The sequence below is a fragment of the Artemia sp. Qi Xiang Cuo genome, chromosome 6 (genome assembly GCF_049724085.1).
Source record: "Artemia sp. Qi Xiang Cuo chromosome 6, ASM4972408v1, whole genome shotgun sequence".
Lineage (NCBI taxonomy): Eukaryota > Metazoa > Arthropoda > Branchiopoda > Anostraca > Artemiidae > Artemia > Artemia sp. Qi Xiang Cuo.
The window spans coordinates 20152530-20179313 of NC_142799.1; the positions used below are offsets into that span (position 1 = coordinate 20152530).

Below are 26784 nucleotides of genomic sequence, written 5' to 3' on the forward strand. Positions count from 1 at the left end.
ATATTTCCTTGATAAAAAAAAAATTTCCGACATATCCGACAAATCAGGTTTCCATCTCATGCATTTCAACGAAACAAATTCAAAATGAACTTTGAAAAATCAATAGAATGTAACTTTGACATAGTAAACCACGACAAAATACTACTGAAATATTCCAACTCTTCCATTTCAACGAAAGAAATTCAAAAATGAACTTTGAAAAATCAAGAGAATGTAACTGTGACAAGGCAAACCAGGACAAACCACTACTGAAATATTCCAAGTCATGCATTTCAACGAAAGAAACCCAAAATGAACTTTGAAATATCAAGAGAATGTAACTGTGACAAGGTAAACCGCGACAAAATACTACTGAAATATTCCAACTCTTGCATTTCAACGAAAGAAATCTAAAATGAACTTTGAAAAATCAAAGAGAGTGTAACTGTGACAAGGTAAACCACGGAAAACCACTACTGAAATATTCCAAGTCATGCATTTCAACGAAAGAAATCCAAATGAACTTTGAAAAATCAAGAGAATGTAACTGTGACAAGGTAAACCACGACAAAACGCTACTGAAATATTCCAACTCTTGCATTTCAACGAAAGAAATCTAAAATGAACTTTGAAAAATCAAGAGAATGTAACTGTGACAAGTTAAAGCACAACAAAACACTACTGAAATATTCCAACTCTTGCATTTCAACGAAAGAATTCCAAAATGAACTTTGAAAACTCAAGAGAATGTAACTATGACAAGCTAAACCACAAGAAAACACTACTAAAATATTCCAAATCTTGCATTTCAATGAAATAAATTCCCAAATTAACTTTGAAAAATCAAAAGAAAGTAACTGTGACAAGGTAAACCACAGCAAAACACTACTGAAATATTCCAACTCTTGCATTTAAAAGAAAGAAATCCAAAATGAACATTGTAAAATCAAGAGAAATTAACTATGACAAGGTAAATCACAACAAAACACTGCTGAAATATTCAAACTCTTGCATTTCAATGAAAGGAATCTAAAATGAGCTTTGAAACAATAAGAGAATGTAACTGTGACAAGGTAAACCATAACAAAACACTACTGAAATATTCCAACTCTCGCCTTTCAACGAAAGAAATTCAAAAAATGAACTTTGAAAAATCAATAGAATGTAACTGTGAAAATGTAAACCATAACAAAACACTACTGAAATATTAAAACTCTTGCATTTCAACGAAAGAAATCCAAAATAAACTTTAAAAAATCAATAGAATGTAAGTGTGACAAGGTAAACCATAACAAAACACTACTAAAATATTCCAACTCTTGCATTTCAATGAAAGAAATCCAAAATGAACTTTGAAAAATCAAGAGAATGTAAGTTTGACAAGGTAAACCACGACAAAACACTACCGAAATATTCCAACTGTTGCATTTAAACGAAAGAAATCCAAAATGAAATTTGAAAAATCATGAGAATGTAAGTGTGACAAGGTAAACCACGACAAAACTACTGAAATATTCCAACTCTTGTATTTCAAGGAAAGAAATTCAAAATGAACTTTGAAAAATCAATAGAATGTAACTATGATTTTTTTGTTTTGTTTTAAGTATTTTTCATCTCATTCGAAGACATGTAAAAAAAAGTTGAACAAATATATCATGTTAAAAAAAATAATTAAAAAAATTAAAAAAAACTAAAAAAAAATCCAAAAATGGGGGGATGGTGCTAAAAATTTGGAGGGGAGGGGGGGGGGCGCCCTCCGAGTTTGGGGATAGGGGACCTTTGGGGGGTTAATGTCTCTGCTGGTTAGGGTCGTTGGTGCTTATGATTCTTGATGGTTCGTACTCACATACACCTTACTACTTGATTTGCAAGGATTTCTAAGCTTTGTTTTCAATTTCATTATTAAAATTATTTTCTTGCCATCTACATCTCTCTTAGTATCAACTATTTAGTATACTATAACGTAAGACTCTGTTTTAAACTGACAACACTGTTAAAACATTACTTCTGTATTATACAGAACAAATCGAAGAAATAAAGCTATCCATTATTAAAATTCTTTTCTTACCATCTACATCTCTCTTAGTATAAACTTTTTAGTATACTATAACGTTAGACTCTATTTAAACTGACAACACTGTTCAAACGCCATTGAGGCTACCTTAACTGCTAATCACTTTAACCCTTTTTCTCCATCTTCATACGATCCAATTCACAAATGTTATCTAGCTCTGTTTTTTTCCTATTATTCAAATAAGATCGTTCGTACAGTCCAATTCGCGAATCCGTTATCCCTTTTTGCAAATGTCAATCAAACAGTTCTGATTGTAGCATCCATGAAAACATGGAGTTGAAGCAAGCTTGTGCAGCAAGCTAGACTTCAGGAACCAGTGGGGAATCCCCACTCGTACTGCCAGCTTTTTAAAATGTGCACAGAAGACTGTGTTGCACATTCTTGTGCAATTCCATGTATGGTTGATATCAATAGTAATAAAACCAGTCTGATTGTCTTATACAACCTTGACTATAGTTTCAAAACGTGTTTGGCACTTTATAGGTTTGCCCGCTTTTTACAATGTGCCCGTGAAACTGTAGTGTATATTCTTCTATATGCTAGAGATAAGACAAATTACGCAATCACTCGTCGTGGTACTAGATAGATTACTACTCCCGCTCTCTAGATTTTTCTATTCCTATATTTCTATTTCTCTTGATTTTTAAATATGCATTTTAAATACATACTTTTCTGGTATTTTTATTGAAAAAATGGTCCTCCTAGGTTTCAAAAATTTTGGAATTGGACGAGGGGATCCCAATTTCCGCCACTTGGTGCACATCTCAGAGCGCCACGTGTGCCGCACAGTTGCACCACGCTTGGCAGAGTTCAAGTTTTAGCAAAATTTGCTAATATTCTTGAATTTTGAAGGGGTTTTGTTGACAAAAATCGACATGCAAATTATAGAATTAGTTTCTGCCACACTTGGAACGTATTACCTGGTGTACACGATTTCTAAGAGTGAGAACACCTCGGTATTGGGTGGTAATTTCAAATCTCTTGTCATTGGTCTAAACACTAGGCAGTTTGGCAATTGGTCCCAGGCGTCCAGGCTCGATTCGACCTCTGAGAGGGAGGCTAAATGATTTCATGTTTGGTGTTAGTAACCTCATTTCTTACAGTTGACTATTTACATTGTAGGCACTATCAACTAGTGTTTTTCAGGTGGTTAATTCTTTTTAATTAAATAAAAAATAACAAGTTTTTTTCCACTGAAAGTATGGATCAGCATTAAAACGAACATAAATTATTCCGAATGTTAGGGGGATGCTCCCTCCCCAATACTCCTCTTTTCACGCTAATGTTTTAATTAGTTTTGAAAAAGGTTCTAATTCTAAATAAACGGCCCTTTTATTTCAGGGATCGTTCTTGAAGAATAAGGATAAAAGGCCAAATTTTAGCGTAAAGAGCGGTGAATTGAGGATGGGGCCACCCCACTACTATACGGAATAATTTCTGTTCGTTTTAGGTTTTAATGTTGCTACTTATTTTCAGAGGAAAAAAATCGTTTTTTTTATTTTAATAAATTTTACTTTTTGTGATCAATCTATCCTCTACTTTTTGGTCTTTACCTCCTTTTAAAGACGACATTTGTTAAATAAATCCTGTTTTTTATTTTATATATTGTTAATTTTACTTTATCCCCACCCCCCTTTGGCAGGGTAACAGTAAACTCGTAAGTTTGGAGTACCCGATGCAACAGCGAAGCTGGCGGTGCTGTATGTAGAGCTATCAGATTCAGCTTCTTATCGATTTTCGCCCCATCCTCCTTTAGTCCGACTGTTCACTTAAACTCATTGTTGTATAATTATATTGTATACTGCGACCTCCACTGACCAAAAAATTTTGTGATTCCCAGCCAAAAAAGACCAATCACTATACTATTACACCAAGCTTTTTCCTATCGAAGTGACCTCGCCTTTTTCTATTCAAATTGATCCTTTTGTAATGTTTCGTTTTATTTTTAATGTTTGGAAATTTGCTCTGTCATGCTTTTTGAGATTTCGTAAAGCACAAATGATAAAAGTCCAGGAGCACATTTGAAGGAAACCTATAAAATTCGACAAGCGACAATCAAAAATAGTTACTTATCTCATTCCTAAAGGCGCATTGCTTGACTCATGCCCCCCCCCCCCTGATACATAGATATACATTCCAGTTTATAGTAGCCCTTTAAATGGCGCTACTTTTTTCTTCACTGATTGTGCAGCGTTCCCCATTGCAAATACTAGCGTTAGCTGTTTCCCATTGTAATAATAGAGTTTGCCATCCGCTATTGTGAAGTATAATGGGAATAAAAAAGGAAGAACATCTTTATCTGCGTTGCATATTCATGCTATTTGCATTATCAGTCTATTGGAAGTCATATTAATATTTGTTCAGTTATTTTGGAAGTTATTCAGATGTGAGTATTTTTTCTTGTTTGTCTTTTTCTATATATGTTGCTTTTAATTTTGCTTAATTCATTTTTCTCTGTTGATAAAGGCCCCCGAACGTGAAGTCGAAATATTCAGATTTTTATTATTTAAAGTTTTTGGCTTTTTTTGTCAACTGCTGCAAAAAAAATTCCCGAAAAAGCCTTTTGTACACCCCCCCTCCCGAAAAAAAGATCCTGGATAAGGCTCTGGTTACAAATGTACGTAACAGAAAGGGGGAAGTAGAGTGAATCAATGTGCCTTTAGAAATGAGATAAGTAAGTACTGCATTTATGATTGTTCAAAGTATTTTTCAGAATTGTCAGGGTTTTACTTCAAGTGTGCCCCTGGTCTTAACCTTTACCGTTCGAATCCCGCTGCAGCATACTTCAGGTTAAACTTGCTCGTAAAATATGCGTATGAACTATGGCCAAGACTAGCTCTAAGTAGCTAAGAGCCAGTGATTTGGCTTAATACTCTTTCTGAATAGATTCTATTGTAACTAATAATTATTTGGGCTAAAACTATAATATTTGAAGTACAGTTTAAGCATTTGAAAACAAAGATACAAACATCAGGGTCATACCAGTATTTATACAAGTATCATATAGGTATAGGATTTAAGTATCAGTATCATATATACTGACAGTAGAGGTGACCCTATTGATCCCATTGCCCACCCGTGCTGCCACCTACAACTTTTTTACATAGTTTATGGATGGTTATGTGTGTTGGTCGATTTATTTGATGTTTTTATGGATTTTCTCAGTGAGAATGGAAAAACAGGAACTTTGTCACTTTCATGGACTATAAAGTCATAAGGGGGAACACGTGGTTAATGGGGTAAATGTTGTTGTTATTGTTTTGGGCACGCGATAGAGTCATAAGGGGAAACACGTGGTTAATGAGGTCAATGTTGTTCTTGTTGTTTTGTGCACGCGATAGAGTCATTAGGGTGAACACGTGGTTAATGGGGTCAGTGTTTTTGTTGTTGTTTTGGGCACGCGATAGAGTCATAAGGGGGAACACGTGGTTAATGGGGTCAATGTTACTGTTGTTGTTTTGGGCACGCTCTCAGCGAATGCCAAGGTCAATGTTGTTGTTATTGTTGTTGTTGTTCGAGCCAAATGTTATGAGTTTCCGGGAAACAGTTAGATCCCCCTTCTTAACCAATCAGAGAGCTTGCTTATACATGAGCGGCGGAGGGAGTGTAAGGAGAGGATTTTTGCTATAGTTTTATCAAACTGTGAATAGGATTCACTAAGTTCTTAGTGAGCAGTGTAATAACATGAGTGAACAAGTTGAGTTAGAAATATCCTTTTATTGCAATTGTTTTATTTGTAAGGGACATTTTCATGATTTTGAGTATTCACACCAACCTACTTAATGTTTAGACTGCATAGAGGCAGAGACAGATGAGAAGAATCTGGAGGAAACGAGAAGAAAAATTATACGTGACATGGAGAGAAATTTATACCGATTGCAAGTAAGCTCAGATAAAAGAAGGATTGATATGTTAGAAAAGGAAGACCAAAAGAAGAGACTAGTAAAAGAGGGCTTTCTCTATAGTGTAAAAAACAGCAGTGAAAACCCAAAGAAAAATGTATATAGTGCAAGATATAACTCGGATTATTATGATGATTATGCTCTAAGAGAAGAGAAAAAGTGGTCCTTTAAGAGACAACAAAAGAGGTCATTCTACGAAAAGGATTTTAAACAACGGCAACCATGGTGGAAGAGTTCCCATATATGATTTATCGTTAAATCTAATTATTAATATGTATAATGTGTTTTATATTGTAATCATACAATAAATTTGATTGTGCTATTTCTATTTTCTCATACTAGATATGTATAGAATAAGGATACCAGCAGAGACTACGGTACATGAATAGTTCAGTTTGATTAAATCACCCCATAGAGTATTATCAGTCCACAACCAAGTTTTCTATCAAAGATAAAAATAAATCATTTTTCTAATCTTTATTCTTATGATAAATCAATATTTATTATAGTTTTTATGTACACAATCTCGGGTTCTATTACTTGAACCTCGTCTTCTTCTTCATTTACTACTATATCTAGGAGAGGAGGCATGTCCTCGAATAAATCCTCTCGTATTCGTATGTTATTTGTCGAAGAGGGCAAACCATCAAGCAACCGCTCATCATCTTCTATACAGAGTCGGCCTGAAGGTCCCCTCCGCACCAAATCCTCCAACGCATACGATAATCCGTCCTCTGTATAATGGATCTCTATTACATCATCAGCATCATCAATGCATATATCGCACAAAAGAATTTCCTCCTCATGAGTGAGGTCCCACTCGCTCCATACATCCTAAAAGATTGATAACACTATGATCAAAAACTCGAGTTTCCTGCGGAAAACATATATTAGTTCAGATTTTACGAGAATAGTTTATTTTCGAACCAATGGGCCCCAAACGAGTCGTCCCTCCATTTTTTTTAATACTTTTTTATGGCTTTATTATATCTCATCTGAACAAGTTCCTTTCATTATATTATTCCTAAACCCATTTTCCAGCGTCAAAGAGTCCCCTCCCCATTTCGTAAATACTTTCTTGATTTTTTTAATATGTTTTTTTTACTTTTTTACGTATCTTAAAATGACATGAACACAAAAACACACACACACACACACACACACACACACACACACACACACACACACACACACACACACACACACACACACACACACACACACACACACACACACAAATACATATACATATACAGATACACACACACACACACATACACATAAACACCAATAAATAAAAACAAACACCCAACCCAACAACCCACACACAAACAAACCCACCAACACCCACCCCCACCCCCCAGCAAAACCCCCTCCCACCAAAAAACAAACAATCCTTGTAAAACTCTCACACACACACACACACACACACACACACAATTAGACAAAAATTACGATGTTTATGCACAGTTATGTCTAAGCAATAAATATCTTAAGCCTCAACCGTTTTTATTCTTTAGAATAGTCCATCCACATGAAAATTATACTTTCAGATTCAACATGTCAGGGAACAAACTTTCAGGTTCAGCATGTAAGAGAACCCTAAATGCTCATCCCAAAAAAGGTAAGTTAACCCTAAACGCTCAAAGAATTTCTCGGAAATTACACTTTCAAGTTCAGCATATTGGAGAACCCTAAATGCTCATCCCAAAAAAGGTAAGTCAACCCTAAACGCTTAATGAATTTCTCTGAAATCACACTTTCAGGTTCAGCAGGTAAGAGAACCCTAAATGCTCATCTCTAAAAAAGGCAAGTTAACCGGAAACGCTTAAAGATTTTCTCCGAAATCACAATTTCAGGTTAGGTAAGGGAGAACCCCGACCCCCACAACCCCCCCCCCGAATTAATGTCCTTTGTAGAATTCTATAAAAGATTTAATGTCCTTGGTAAAAGCATTTATGAGATTCAGAATTGATATTGATAGACACAGATCAGTGTATTTTCCAGCGAAAATACGCAAAATACGATGAAATTATGTTTCCATGGTTCTAATTCATATCCTTTACTTAGGGGGGGGGGTCATGGCTTGGCAAAAAGGAATTTTCAGTGAAAAACTCACAAATATAGCTCTTAATATGGCTTTTCGGTGTTTTTTCCAACGGAAATACGCAAAATATGATGAAATTACGTTTCCATGGTTCTAATTCATATCCTTTAATTAGGAGGTCCAGGCTTGGCAAAAAGGAATTTTCAGTGAAAAACTCACAAATATAGCCCTCAAAATGGCTTTTCAGTGTTTTTTTTCCAACGGAAATACGCAAAATATGATGAAATTACGTTCCCATGAATCTAATTCATATCCTTTAATTAGGAGGTCACGGCTTGGCAAAAAAAGGAATTTTCAGTGAACACACACACACACACACACACACACACACACACACACACACACACACACACACACACACACACACACACACACACACACACACACACACACACACACACACACACACACACACACACACACACACACACACACACACACACACACACACACACACACACACACACACACACACACACACACACACACACACACACACACACACACACACACACACACACACACACACACACACACACACACACACACACACACACACACACACACACACACACACACACACACACACACACACACACACACACACACACACACACACACACACACACACACACACACACACACACACACACACACACACACACACACACACACACACACACACACACACACACACACACACACACACACACACACACACACACACACACACACACACACACACACACACACACACACACACACACACACACACACACACACACACACACACACACACACACACACACACACACACACACACACACACACACACACACACACACACACACACACACACACACACACACACACACACACACACACACACACACACACACACACACACACACACACACACACACACACACACACACACACACACACACACACACACACACACACACACACACACACACACACACACACACACACACACACACACACACACACACACACACACACACACACACACACACACACACACACACACACACACACACACACACACACACACACACACACACACACACACACACACACACACACACACACACACACACACACACACACACACACACACACACACACACACACACACACACACACACACACACACACACACACACACACACACACACACACACACACACACACACACACACACACACACACACACACACACACACACACACACACACACACACACACACACACACACACACACACACACACACACACACACACACACACACACACACACACACACACACACACACACACACACACACACACACACACACACACACACACACACACACACACACACACACACACACACACACACACACACACACACACACACACACACACACACACACACACACACACACACACACACACACACACACACACACACACACACACACACACACACACACACACACACACACACACACACACACACACACACACACACACACACACACACACACACACACACACACACACACACACACACACACACACACACACACACACACACACACACACACACACACACACACACACACACACACACACACACACACACACACACACACACACACACACACACACACACACACACACACACACACACACACACACACACACACACACACACACACACACACACACACACACACACACACACACACACACACACACACACACACACACACACACACACACACACACACACACACACACACACACACACACACACACACACACACACACACACACACACACACACACACACACACACACACACACACACACACACACACACACACACACACACACACACACACACACACACACACACACACACACACACACACACACACACACACACACACACACACACACACACACACACACACACACACACACACACACACACACACACACACACACACACACACACACACACACACACACACACACACACACACACACACACACACACACACACACACACACACACACACACACACACACACACACACACACACACACACACACACACACACACACACACACACACACACACACACACACACACACACACACACACACACACACACACACACACACACACACACACACACACACACACACACACACACACACACACACACACACACACACACACACACACACACACACACACACACACACACACACACACACACACACACACACACACACACACACACACACACACACACACACACACACACACACACACACACACACACACACACACACACACACACACACACACACACACACACACACACACACACACACACACACACACACACACACACACACACACACACACACACACACACACACACACACACACACACACACACACACACACACACACACACACACACACACACACACACACACACACACACACACACACACACACACACACACACACACACACACACACACACACACACACACACACACACACACACACACACACACACACACACACACACACACACACACACACACACACACACACACACACACACACACACACACACACACACACACACACACACACACACACACACACACACACACACACACACACACACACACACACACACACACACACACACACACACACACACACACACACACACACACACACACACACACACACACACACACACACACACACACACACACACACACACACACACACACACACACACACACACACACACACACACACACACACACACACACACACACACACACACACACACACACACACACACACACACACACACACACACACACACACACACACACACACACACACACACACACACACACACACACACACACACACACACACACACACACACACACACACACACACACACACACACACACACACACACACACACACACACACACACACACACACACACACACACACACACACACACACACACACACACACACACACACACACACACACACACACACACACACACACACACACACACACACACACACACACACACACACACACACACACACACACACACACACACACACACACACACACACACACACACACACACACACACACACACACACACACACACACACACACACACACACACACACACACACACACACACACACACACACACACACACACACACACACACACACACACACACACACACACACACACACACACACACACACACACACACACACACACACACACACACACACACACACACACACACACACACACACACACACACACACACACACACACACACACACACACACACACACACACACACACACACACACACACACACACACACACACACACACACACACACACACACACACACACACACACACACACACACACACACACACACACACACACACACACACACACACACACACACACACACACACACACACACACACACACACACACACACACACACACACACACACACACACACACACACACACACACACACACACACACACACACACACACACACACACACACACACACACACACACACACACACACACACACACACACACACACACACACACACACACACACACACACACACACACACACACACACACACACACACACACACACACACACACACACACACACACACACACACACACACACACACACACACACACACACACACACACACACACACACACACACACACACACACACACACACACACACACACACACACACACACACACACACACACACACACACACACACACACACACACACACACACACACACACACACACACACACACACACACACACACACACACACACACACACACACACACACACACACACACACACACACACACACACACACACACACACACACACACACACACACACACACACACACACACACACACACACACACACACACACACACACACACACACACACACACACACACTAACAAAAAAAAAATCAGACACACACACACACACACACACACACACACACACACACACACACACACACACACACACACACACACACAAAAACTTACACATGCACACGAAAACTTACATGCACACAAAAACTTACATGCAAACAAAAACTTACACACACACACAATTAGACAAAAAATTACGATGTTTATGCACAGTTATGTTTAAGCAATAAATATCTTAAGCCTCAACCGTTTTTATTCTTTAGAATAGTCCATCCACATGAAAATTATACTTTCAGATTCAACATGTCAGGGAACAAACTTTCAGGTTCAGCATGTAAGAGAACCCTAAATGCTCATCCCAAAAAAGGTAAGTTAACCCTAAACGCTCAAAGAATTTCTCGGAAATTACACTTTCAAGTTCAGCATATTGGAGAACCCTAAATGCTCATCCCAAAAAAGGTAAGTCAACCCTAAACGCTTAATGAATTTCTCTGAAATCACACTTTCAGGTTCAGCAGTTAAGAGAACCCTAAATGCTCATCTCTAAAAAAGGTAAGTTAACCCTAAACGCTTAAAGAATTTCTCTGAAATCACACTTTCAGGTTAGGTAAGGTAGGACCCCCACCCCCACAACCCCAGCCCCGATTTAATGTCCTTGGTAGAAGTCTATACAAGATTTAATATCCTTGGTAAAAGCATTTATGAGATTCAGAATTGATATTGATAGACACAGATCAGTGTATTTTCCAGCGAAAATACGCAAAATACGATGAAATTATGTTTCCATGGTTCTAATTCATATCCTTTAATTAGGGGGGGGGGTCATGGCTTGGCAAAAAGGAATTTTCAGTGAAAAACTCACAAATATAGCTCTTAATATGGCTTTTCGGTGTTTTTTCCAACGGAAATACGCAAAATATGATGAAAGTACGTTTCCATGGTTCTAATTCATATCCTTTAATTAGGGAGGTCCAGGCTTGGCAAAAAGGAATTTTCAGTGAAAAACTCACAAATATAGCCCTTAATATGGCTTTTCAGTGTTTTTTCCAACGGAAATACGCAAAATACGATGAAATTACGTTTCCATGAATCTAATTCGTATCCTTTAATTAGGGAGGTCACGGCTTGGCAAAAAATGGAATTTTCAGTGAAAAACTCACAAATATAGCTCTTAAAATGGCTTTTCAGTGTTTTTTCCAACGGAAATACGCAAAATACGATGAAATTATGTTTCCATGAATCTAATTCATATCCTTTAATTAGGGAGGTCACGGTTTGGCAAAAAAAGGAATTTTCAGTGAAAAAAAAACTCACAAATATAGCTCTTTATATTACTTTTCAGTGTTTTTTTCCAACGGAAATACGCAAAATACGATGAAATTACGTTCCTATGAATCTAATTCATATCCTTTAATTAGGGAGGCCAAGGCTTGGCAAAAAGGAATTTTCGGTGAAAAACTCACAAATATAGCTCTTGAAATGGCTTTTCAGTGTTTTCTCCAACGGAAATACGCAAAATACAATGAAATTACGTTTCCATGAATCTAATTCTTATCCTTTAATTAGGGAGGTCACGGCTTGGCAAAAAAAGAATTTTCAGTGAAAAACTCACAAATATAGCCCTTAATATGGCTTTTCAATTTTTTTTTCCAACGGAAATACGCAAAATACGATGAAATTACGTTTCCTTGGTTCTAATTCATATCCTTCAATTAGAGAGGTCAAGGCTTGGCTAAAAAAAAGGGATTTTCAGTGAAAAACTCACAAATATAGCTCTTAATATGGCTTTTCAGTGTTTTTTCCAAGGGAAATACGCAAAATACGATGAAATTACGTTACCATGGTTCTAATTCATATCCTTTAATTAGGGAGGTCACAGCTTGGTAAAAAAAGGAATTTTCAGTGAAATTCTCACAAATATAGCTCTTAATATGACTTTTCAGTGTTTTTTCCAACGGAAATAGGCAAAATACGATGAACTTACGTTTCCATGAATCTAATTCATATCCTTTAATTAGGGAGGTTAAGGCTTGGCAAAAAAGGAATTTTCAGTGAAAAAAACTCACAAATATAGCTCTTAATATGGCTTTTCAGTGTTTTTCCAACGGAAATACGCAAAATACGATGAAATTACGTTCCCATGAATCTAATTCATATCCTTTAATTAGGGGGGTCAAGGCTTGGCAAAAAGGAATTTTCGGTGAAAAACTCACAAATATAGCTCTTGAAATGGCTTTTCAGTGTTTTTCCAACGGAAATACGCAAAATATAATGAAATTACGTTTCCATGAATCTAATTCGTATCCTTTAATTAGGGAGGTCACGGCTTGGCAAAAAGGGAATTTTCAGTGAAAAACTCACAAATATAGCCCTTAAAATGGCTTTTCAGTGTTTTTTCCAACGGATATACGCAAAATACGATGAAATTACGTTTCCATGAATCTAATTCATATCCTTTAATTAGGAATGTCAAGGCTTGGCTAAAAAAGGAATTTTCAGAGAAAAACTCACAAATATAGGTCTTAATATGGCTTTTCAGTGTTTTCTCCAATAGAAGTACGCAAAATACGATGAAATTAGGTTCCCATGAATCTAATTCATATCCTTTAATTAGGGGGGTCATGGCTTGGCAAAAAAGGAATTTTCAGTGAAAAACTCACAAATATAGCCCTTAATATGGCTTTTCAGTGTTTTTCCAACGGAAAATATTCAAAATATAATGAAATTACGTTCCCATGAATCTAATTCATGTCCTTTAATTAAGGAGGTCACGGCTTGGCAAAAAAGGAATTTTCAGTGAAAAACTCACAAATATAGCCCTTAATATGGCTTTTCAGTGTTTTTCCAACGGAAAATATTCAAAATATAATGAAAATATGTCCCCCCCCCCCAGAAATTTTGAGTTTGGGGGGAAGGGAGATTTTAAATTGCTATTATATTTGATTTTTTGTGTGTACTCTTTGACTCTAAAATGTGAATTCAGCCCTTCTGGGTCTGTGGTAGCTAATACGGTCAAACAGTATTTGCTTTTTATTCCAATGGCAAATATTTAAAATGAATTAGTTTAATAGTTTTACGTCAATGGTTAGTTGTATGAGAAAGTTTTTGAATGAAAACACTATCGGTCCTACAAATTACATAGCATAATCAAGTTTACTATGCATGAAAAGTCTAAAGACTAGAAAGAATGTTTGCTGTTCGAATCGAACCAGTACTCAGATCGAATTAAACTGATAAGAGAGGGAATATTCAAACGGATATTTATGGTATGATTTGAAAATGGTATAACATCAAATTAAAAATAAGTTTTCGGGTGGAACTAAGAAGCAACACTAAAACTTATGACGAAGAAAAATTATTCTGTATATGAAAAGGGGAATTATGTATAGGGTTTTGCCAAGGAAATTAAATATTGTATAGACTTCTACCAAGGACATTAAATCTTTCCCCAAATGTAAAAAAAAAAAAACAAAAGTTTGCGAGTTATTGATGAATTTTATACATGAAAGTTATGGTTATATTGAAAAATATTAAGTAATTATGTTTATTACATTTATAAGAAACGTAAAAGTTTAAACATTAACAATCTGTCGATTTTTAAAGACGATTGCAACTTCAAAGAAGGCTATATTTTCTAAGGTAACTTGGGATCAATTATTTTAACCTTGTTTGTCTCTCATTTGTTTAATTTGGTGTTCAATCTCAAATCTATGGCAAAGAAGGGGTAATTAATTTGGAGGGAGGGGGGAGGACTCATCGACTCAGCAAAAAATAATGTTTATATGAAAGGAGCTTGAAATTATAGGAAAATAAAGAAAATGTCTTCAAGGCTGAGTTTATTATGCTTGAAGGATGTGTGCAAGAAATTGTTAAAATAGAAATGATTATCAAGTTATCATGGTTGCAGCAGTAGCTGCAATGTAGTAAATAGCAAACAGTAGTCCATCTGCGTTTGATTTCTTGGTTTTCACTAGTTATTAGCGAAGGGTGGTAACATCATATTCTATTTTCTTATACTAAATATCTTCGCAGTTGACCTTTACCCCCCCCCCCTTAACTGTGGGAAAATCTGAATGTTTGTGTGTAGTTATTCTATGACTATAAAAATATCAATTCTGAATCTCATAAATCCTTTTACCAAGGATATTAAATATTGTATAGACTTCTACCACGTACATTAAATGGGGGCGGGGTTTGGGGAGGGCGGGGTCCTACCTAACCTAACCTGAAAGTGTGATTTCAGAGAAAATCTTTAAGCGTTTAGGGTTAACTTACCTTTTTTAGAGATGAGCATTTAGGGTTCTCTTACATGCTGAACCTGAAAGTGTGATTTCAGAGAAATTCATTAAGCGTTTAGGGTTAACTTACCTTTTTTGGGATGAGCATTTAGGGTTCTCCAATATGCTGAACTTGAAAGTGTAATTTCCGAGAAATTCTTTGAGCGTTTAGGGTTAACTTACCTTTTTTGGGATGAGCATTTAAGGTTCTCTTACATGTTGAATCTGAAAGTTTGTTCCCTGACATGTTGAATCTGAAAGTATAATCTTCATGTGGATGGACTATTCTAAAGAATAAAAACGGTTGAGGCTTAAGATATTTATTGCTTAAACATAACTGTGCATAAATATCGTAATTTTTTGTCTAATTGTGTGTGTGTGTAAGTTTTTGTGTGCATGTAAGTGTTTGTGTGTATGTAAGTTTTCGCGTTAATGTGTAAGTTTTTGTGTGTGTGTGTGTGTGCGTGTGTGTGTGTGTGTGTGTGTGTGTGTGTGTGTGTGTGTGTGTGTGTGTGTGTGTAGTGTGTGTGTGTGTGTGTAAGTTTGTGTGCATGTAAGTTTTCGTGTGCATGTGTAAATGTTTGAGTATGTATGTGTGTGTGTGTGTCTGTGTGTGTGTGTGTGTGTGTGTGTGTGTGTGTGAGAGATTGTTAGAGAGTGTGTATGTGTGTTTTTGTTTGTGTCTGTCTGTTTGTGTGTGTGTGTGTGTGTGTTTGTGTGTGTGTGTTTGTGGTGTGTGTGTGTGTGTGTTTGTGTGTGTGTGTGTGTGCATGTAAGTTTTTGTGTGCATGTAAGTGTTTGTGTGTGGGTGTAAGTTTGTGTGTGCAGGTAAGTTTGTGTGTGCATGTAAGTTTGTGTGTGTGGGTGTGAGTTTTTGTGTGTGTGTGTGTGTAAGTTTGTGTGTGTGTGTGTGTGTGTGTGTTTGTGTGGGTGTGAGTTTTTGTGTGTGTGTGTAAGTTTGTGTGTGTGTGTGTGTTTGTAAGTTTTTGTGTGTTTTAGTTTTGGTGTGTGTAATTTTTCGTGTGTGTGTTTAAGTTTTTGTGTGTGTGTGTGTGTGTGTGTGTGTGTTTGTGTGTGTGTGTGTGTGTGTGTGTGTGTGTAAGTTTTGTGTGTGTGTGTGTGTGTGTGTGTGTGTGTGAGTTAATTTTGTGTTCATGTCATTTTAAGATACGTAAAAATGTAAAAAAAAAACATATTAAAAAATTCAAGAAAGTATTTACGAAATGGGGAGGGGACTCTTTGAGGTTGGAAAATGGGTTTAAGAATGACATTATGAAAAAAACTTGTTCAGATGAGATATAATAAAGCCATAAAAAAGTATTAAAAAAATGGAGGGAGGACTCTTTGGGGCCCATTGGTTCGAAAATAAACTATTCCCGTAAAATCTGAACTAATATAGGTTTTCCGCAGGAAACTCGAGTTTTTGATCATAGCGTTATCAATCTTTTAGGATGTATGGAGCGAGTGGGACCTCACTCATGAGGAGGAAATTCTTTTGTGCGATATATGCATTGATGATGCTGATGATGTAATAGAGATCCATTATACAGAGGACGGATTATCGTATACGTCGGAGGATTTGGTGCGGAGGGGACCTTCGGGCCGACTCTGGATAGAAGATGATGAGCGGTTGCTTGATGGTTTGCCCCCTTCGACGAATAACATAAGAATACGAGAGGATTTATTTGAGGACATGCCTCCTCTCCTAGATATAGTAGTAAATGAAGAAGAAGATGAGGTTCAAATAATAGAACCCGAGATTGTATACATAAAAACTATAATAAATATTGATTTATCATAAGAATAAAGATTAGAAAAATGATTTATTTTTATCTTTGATAGAAAACTTGGTTGTGGACTGATAATACTCTATGGGGTGATTTAATCAAACTGAACTATTCATGTACCGTAGTCTCTGCTGGTATCCTTATTCTATACATATCTAGTATGAGAAAATAAAAATAGCACAATCAAATTTATTGTATGATTACAATATAAAACACATTATACATATTAATAATTAGATTTAACGGTAAATCATATATGGGAACTCTTCCACCATGGTTGCCGTTGTTTAAAATCCTTTTCGTAGAATGACCTCTTATGTTGTCTCTTAAAGGACCACTTTTTCTCTTCTCTTAGAGCATAATCATCATAATAATCCGATTTATATCTTGAACTATATATATTTTTCTTTGGGTTTTCACTGCTGTCTTTAACACTATAGAGAAGGCCCCCTTTTACTAGTCGCTTCTTTTGGTCCTCCTTTTCTAACATATCAATCCTTCTTTTATCTGAGCTTACTTGCAATCGGTATAAATTTCTCTCCATGTCACGTATAATTTTTCTTCTCGTTTCCTCCAGATTCTTCTCATCTGTCTCTGCCTCTATGCAGTCTAAACATTCAGTAGGTTCATGTGAATACTCAAAATCATGAAAATGCCCCTTACAAATAGAACAGTTGCAATAAAAGGATATTTCTAACTCAACTTGTTCACTCATGTTATTACACTGCTAACTAAGAACTTAGTGAATTCTATTCACAGATTGATAAAACTATAGCAAAAATCCTTTCCTTATACTCCCTCCGCCGCTAATATGTAAGCAAGCTCTCTGATTGGCTGAGAAGGGGGATCTAACTGTTTCCCGGAAACTCATAACATTTGGCTTGAACAACAACAACAATAACAACAACATTGACCTTGGCATTCGCTGAGAGCGTGCCCAAAACAACAACAGTAACATTGACCCCATTAACCACGTGTTCCCCCTTATGACTCTATCGCGTGTCCAAAACAACAACAACAACATTGACCCCATTAACCACGTGTTCTCCCTAATGACTCTATCGCGTGCCCAAAACAACAACAATAACATTGACCCCATTAACCACGTGTTCCCCCTAATGACTCTATTGCATGCTCAAAACAACAACAATAACATTGACCCCATTAACCACGTGTTCCCCCTAATGACTCTATCGCGTGCCCAAAACAACAACAAAAACATTGACCCCATTAACCACGTGTTCTCCCTAATGACTCTATAGTCCATGAAAGTGACAAAGTTCCTGTTTTTCCATTCTCACTGAGAAAATCCATAAAAACATCAAATAAATCGACCAACACACATAACCATCCATAAACTATGTAAAAAAGTTGTAGGTGGCAGCACGGGTGGGCAATGGGATCAATAGGGTCACCTCTACTACTGAAAAACATGTCAGTATCAGTGAAAAATATTCACCAGTACGCACTAAAAGCTACATCACATGATATTTTTTTAATGAAGAACATCTTTTTGCCCCAGCTATAAGTAAAAAAAAATTGAGTAAGTATACATATTTATAAAAAGAATATGTACATAGGCTATAAAAATAGTACATACCATTGGTTAAAACAAATATAATTTATCTTTATGTGTTTTTTTTGTATTATAATTATAGGGTTTAAAGGTTTAAGGTTTTATAATTGTATAACTTGTTTTTTCATTTTGCGGAAAGGATTTAGGTAGAAGATTAGAAAAGGAGTTTTTGATTTTGGTATATATAAAACAATGATTTTGAAAGAGTTTAATTAGAACTTTTAGATTTTAATAGTTAGCTTCAAGAATTGTTCAGTATTTTAAAGTTTATATATTAGGCAAGATTTAAATGTAATAGAATATTTAGAATGTATGGGGCTTATGATTGAATATAATTTTAGGGAATATAGAAATAATATAGGATTTCGTATGATTTAAAAAAATAATTATAGAGTTTAGATTTGAAGTCTTAGATTTGAAGTTTATTTTAATTAGTAGAATTTATTTTATGTATTAAGGGGGATACGATTCCCCTAGATTGTGAAATGTTTGATTTTTGGAAAATTTATTTGAGGATTGTTGTAGCTATCTAATAACGCAAGGCCAAGCGAAAGCAGAATATGATGAAATGTGAGGTATTTGAAAAAAATTGGTGTTATGTTTTGTTTTTATTTATGTAAATGTAGTGAAAAGTGTTTTAAAGTGTTTTAAAAAAAGTGAAAGTATTTTAAAGTTCAAAAATGTAGGCTGTATGTATTGTAAGTTTTTATTTTAATGTTACATGTTATAGGCCTAATGAATGGGAGCAGCCCCTTGCCGCCGTGGGTAGCTAGAATGTGAATTTTGAAATTGTTGTATAGTAAATTAATGGATAAAGAATTTTATGAATGAGGAAATTAATAATAACAAAAAAATATTTTTAGGAAAAAGGTAGATAAAATGTATTAGGAGAAAACAAAATTAGGTATGTAAGGAATTAAAAAAGGTAAAAACCTATTGAAGCCGAGTAAGAGATAAAGAACATAGGTAGTAAAGTAAAGGAAATGATAGTGAAATAGTGATGAATTAGATTACAATTAAGCAGGGAGTCTTAGAGTAAAAAAAAAAGAAAGAAATGAGATTCATTTTTTAGTTTATTTTCAGGAGCACGAAAAAACAAGCAACACCCGGTTGGATTCTAGCCAGTACATTAAGAATCACCAACCCTTCATCAAGAAAACGAAACAGAAGTGGAAACCAGAAAAGGAGTTAAATTAAGATATTTCAGTATAGACCAAAGAACGCTGGATAAAAGAAAGAAAAGAAGAATAACTTGAAATACGAATTAGAAAAGGATTTTGTATATTTTTGATATTATAGTTTATTTTTGAAAAAAGAAACACAAAAAAACATAATTTATAAATACGGAATCATAAGTAACAGAGAATAATTTGTTAGACCACACTGCCTTCAATAAATAGAATTTAAGAAATGAAACTAAGCAGTGGACAAAAAAAAGCCAACAAACTTTAAATGATAAAAGTCTGAATATTTCGACTTCCCGTTTGGGGGCCTTTATCAACAGAAAAGATGAATTAAGCAAAATTAAACAGAACATTTAAGAAAAAGACAAACAAGAAAAAAAAATTAATAAAACTCACATCTCAATAACTTCCAAAATCACTGAACAATATCACTTCCAAGGTGTAAATATTTAAACTAAGCAGTGGACAAAAAAAAGCCAACAAACTTTAAATGATAAAAGTCTGAATATTTCGACTTCCCGTTTGGGGGCCTTTATCAACAGAAAAAAATGAATTAAGCAAAATTAAACAGAACATTTAAGAAAAAGACAAACAAGAAAAAAAAATTAATAAAACTCACATCTCAATAACTTCCAAAATCACTGAACAATATCACTTCCAACAAAATGATAGTGCAAATAGCACAAATATGCAACGCAGATGTTGTGGAGTAATTTTGATATTGGTTCAGTGATCTTAGAAGTTTTTAAGAAGCGAGTTTTATTTATTTACTTATTTTGTCCACTACTTTTTCTAAATATTAAACCCGTTTTTCTCTCTCTATATTTCCATCTTATTAAATTCTGTTAGTAACAGAAAATATTTCATGTTTAATAGAGATGAGGAGGGGATTGTACAAGAATTATCTGAGTTATAGACAAGATGAAAATAAGAGGAACATAAAGAAAGTGGAGAAAGCATTGAAATATGGACTAAGGAGGTGTGAAGTCGAGGCCATGGATAAAATTTCCGGGGATCTGGAAGGTGCGGCTAGACGGCCTAAAAGTAAAATATTGAACTGACATGTTCATAAATTGAGAGCGAATAGTCAATCTGGACTTGTCCCAGTTAAAGAGAGGAACGGGGCCACAATTAGTGATGAGGAAAGAGTTAAAGAGAGGTGGGCAGAACACTGAGAATGTGCTAAACCACACAGGGAATGATGTAGAAGAGAATGAGAAATTTTGCAATACCTTGGATGTGAAGGAAGAAATATTTTGTGAGGAAGGATTAGTGACAGTAATAAAAGGATTAAAAAATTATAAGGCCCTAAGTGTTGATAATGTGGTAAATGATTTTCTTAAATATGGCGGTTATGAAGCTAAAAATGAGGTACTGAAGACTGTGAATATGATTTTTGAAAAAGGGGAAGTACCTAGCGATTTTGGGAAAACTCTACTTAAACCCCTGTATAAGAAAGGTGATAAGAGTAAGTATAGTAACTACAGAGGGATTAGTCTGATTTCTGTGGGCAGCAACTTACTTAGTAAGATTATACTTTTTACACTTAGAGATGCTACAGACAAAGTTCTAAAAGGAGAACAGTGCGGTTTTAGAAAGCGTAGAGGATGTGTTAACCAAATTTTCACTCCTAGATTAATAAATGAGAAGTGCCTGGGTCATCAAACACCTTTAGTCCTCAGTTTTAGAGATTATGAGCAAGCGTTTGATTCAGCTGATAGAAGAGCTTTAGTGAAAGTCTTCTCCTTGTATAGTATACCAGACAAATACATTAAAATGATTAATGCTGTGTACGAGAATAACACTGCTGCGGTTAAGGTTGGAAATGAGGGTAGTTAGTAGTTTTGTATTAAATCGGGAATTAAGAAGGGTTATGTTCTGTCCCTATTTATATGGATCATTTTGATGAACTTTCCGTTAAGGAGCACAGCAAAGCCAATGGGAGAACATGGAACCAAATGGGGAAGTACAACTTTTCTGGACTTAGATTATGCTGATGACTTAAGCATCCTAGATGAAAGTGTTAGCAAATGAATGAGCTTTTGGAGGTTTTACGAGTTCAGGGTGTAAGAATAGGTTTGAAAATTAATGTTAAGAAGATTAAGTCGCTGAGGCTAGGAATATGTGAAGAGGAGAAGGTTACGTTGGGTAACGAAAAGATTTATCAGGTGCAGCTTCCCTTACCTTGGTAATATTATTATAAAGACGGTGGGTGCGATGAAGATGTTAAAAGTGGAAAAGCCAAGGCCCGTGTTATTTTTTCATATCCGATAAAAAGTTTGTAAGAATAAGAAGATAAGTCTGCGAACCAAGATTAGAATACTGGAAGCTACAGTGATAACAATGGTCAAGTTTGGTTCTAAAGCATGGGCACTCCGAAAAATGGAGGAAGATTTACTGGATGTTTTCCAGAGAAATTGCCTACGGATTGTTTTGGGTACCTACGTGACTGACCATATCTCAAACAGTAGGCTGTAGGAAAAGTCTGGCTTAATCCCGCTTTCTAGGGCTATAATGAGAGAAAGGTTGAGATGGCTATGGCACGTTCGGTGAATGAAGGATAACAAATTGCCAAAGATTGTGCTTTTCAGACAACCTTAGAGGGCTAAACGAAAAGCAGGTCGTCCTCAAATTGGAGTGGGAGGATGTCGCGAGGAAAGATGTAAGAGAAATGGGGACTTTCGGGGAGGTGTAAAGAAGGATGCTTTGAATAGAATGGGACGGAAAAGGAGCGTGCATAGATGTATTGGCCTCAAGCGGCTACACAGAACGATGATACAAAACGATGATACCAGTCCGACAGGCCTATTTCGTCAATCTGAAACAACCAGGATATTAAGTAAATTATCCAATAGGTATTACTACCTTTGTATCTAATAAACGAAGCAATTGAAAAGAAACAAAATGGGCAGAGAAATCGGTAAACCCGTTTTAAAGGTTTACCGATTTCTATTGGCATTTATTGATATTGATACGTACTGCGAGGTAAATGAATCCATTAATAATTTTGTGAGGTCTTCTGGCGGTTGCAGCAACTAGGTATTGGCCGGATTGATTTGCAAGTTGAAAAAATACTGCATCTATAGCCTAAAAAATATATATATATATATATATATATATATATATATATATATATATATATATATATATATATATATATATATATATATATATATATATATATATATATATATATATATATATATATATATATATATATATATATATATATATATATATATATATATATATATATATATATATATATATATATATATATATATATATATATATATACATACATATTGAAAGTCTTGAAGGAAACTGCAGTTTCACTTTAAAAAAATTAAAACTAAGACAAAGAACGGAAATAGAGTTAAGCTTCGTTGTGTGTTTTACAATTTTTTTCAGAAAAAAGGAGAACCAAAAGCAAAACTTTCGGATGTACCCATCACCCAGCATACCAAAAAAATCATGCAACAACACAGACAAATTAAAACATGAGATCGAATAAAACAAATTATTAACTGAGGCATTTGCGATTACAGGCTGGGACAAAGTTGAAGGGGGCCAACATAGCAGGGGGAAGCATAATGGACGCAACATAAAAAAGGTGAAGCATATGAGAATTAAAAGGAATTATTACGCTGATTATATAAATCTTGAAACTTTAGATGAGGAGGGGGGGACAAACAGGACCGTATCCGGGATTTATTTGGGGGGGGGGTTGAAATCGTACTTTTTTCTGGGAGGGGGGTCTTACGATTTTTTTCGACGCATCAAAAAAAAAGTGCATATTAATTTTCGTTACGTTTTTACGAATCGGGCAAACATTTCGGGGGGGCAGTCAAACCCCCCGGATAATGGTTTGGGGGTAAGGGTAATGACGTCCTTCCCTGCGTACTGGCCTGAAGCGTTTTACTTCAAAAAAATTTATTACTCACAAAGGTTAACTGATATTATTAGGTTATTTAATTTGAATTTTGTTTATTTTACGTTGCTCTGTTGAAAATATTTTTATGGGTTCAAAGAATTTTATTCTCTATGTAGTCAAATATCCTTAATGACATAAAAAGCTAAAAACACTAACACTACAAGCGGTATACTGTTGATGATAGTAGTAATCAATGTTATACTTTGCTTGGTGCCATAGCAATTTCTATACTATTTGCCGGGACGTCTACACCTTTTCAAAGAGATTCAGAACTCCCTCACATGGCCTTATACTTTGCGTACGGCCCTAGGAATCTCTATGTTATTTGCATACGCCTCTACACCTTTTCAGAGATTCAGAACTCCCTCAAATGGCCTTATACTTTGCATAATGCCCCTAGGAATGTCTATACTATTTGCCGGGACGTATACACCTTTTCAAAGAGAGTGAGTACCCTCTCACATGGCCTTATACTTTGCTTGCCTCAATAGCAATTTGCTTGCGGCCCTAGGAATTTCTATACTATTTGCCGGGACGTATAGACCTTTTCAAAGAGAGTGAGTATCCTCTCACATGGCCTTATACTTTGCTTGCCTCGTGCTAGTTGAGAATTGCGTAATATGTTATGAAGGACAATTTTCTTACATAATTTACGTAGACTAGATTTCTACTTCGTAATATATATATGGTATACATGCCTTTTAGGGTAAATCCGTGTCAGAAAACCAGTGTGTCTTGTTTAGGTGTTAATATATTCAGTTATTTTTTTTGTATAAATTCAAGTTTCAAATTATAATTTTATACAGTTTGAATACTTCATTCGTTCTATCAATATCTATATTTTACGATCATTTACATTGATAGAGATATGGAATCTTCTAAGCGACTTCTGGTGAGTAAAATTTTCTTATATTATAATAAAAAAAAGAAATCCATTTTTGTCTCGCCATTAAGTTAAGGAAGAATTTCCTTTACCTTCCTTACTTACGCCTTTTTTTCACCGTGCTGTTAGCTCATTTAAATAGCTTCCTATGTTAATTAAACAGTCCATGTGTTTCAATTTTAGTAAATATTCAAAAAAAAGAGGCAGGTTCACTTTGATTTTGGCTCATTGTATATGAAACATTAAAATAGAATTTGCATATTAGTTTCGGCAGATTTAATCCGGATATGAAGGGTCACCCCCTCCTCAATATCATGCTCTTTACGCTAAAGCTGTTAGCACTTTCAAAAAAGCTTCCTATTCTAATTAAAAAGTCCCTGTTTTTTTTCTTCAAATTTCGGTAAATATTGAAAACAGGACCAGTCAGTTTCGCTTTTCATCCTTTCCACCTGAAAAAAGGTGTTAATATTCAAACAGGGCGAGTAGTTTCACCAATAAAATAATCAAATCACTACGTTCTTCTACCTGAAAAGGGATGTTTTCTCACTATCTGATTAAGAAGAGCATGTTTACAAATTTGTTGACTAAATGGCTTTTTCAAAATTGACTTATGAATTTACTTACGAATTAACTTACATAACGAAACTTCTATATTTATATGTTTCTATCATATGTATTAAGGAGTTTACCCCTAGTCAATACCTCGTTCTTTACGCTAAAGTTCGAATTTTGTTCAAATCACGAACTCTTGAATCACAAAGGCCGGTTAATTAGAATAGATACCTCTTTTGAAAGTGCTAAAAAAAACTTTAGCGTAAAGGGGTGAGATATTGACTAGAGGGTGACCCCCTTCATATACTCAATAATTTTTTGGTTTAGGTTATGTCTAGGAGTCTTCTTTCTTCCTTTTTTCTGTGATTTTAAGTATTTCGCAATTTAAATATATAAAGTTTTAAAAGCTTTGCATATAAAAAAA

The 26784-nt window shown here is 36.5% G+C and overlaps 1 protein-coding gene across 1 annotated transcript in view; it reads right to left on the minus strand.

Moving 5' to 3' along the window:
- The window catches only part of LOC148950955 (uncharacterized), a 57494-nt gene extending 32352 nt beyond the window's left edge, over positions 1–25142 (minus strand). Inside the window, exons 1-2 of the mRNA XM_089090966.1 lie at positions 25128–25142; positions 23971–24078 (exon numbers count right to left, since the gene is read on the minus strand). Of these exons, the coding sequence (XP_088947092.1) occupies positions 23971–24078; positions 25128–25142 (123 nt within the window). The remainder of the gene's footprint in view (positions 1–23970; positions 24079–25127) is intronic.
- Between the last annotated feature and the right edge of the window lie 1642 nt (positions 25143–26784).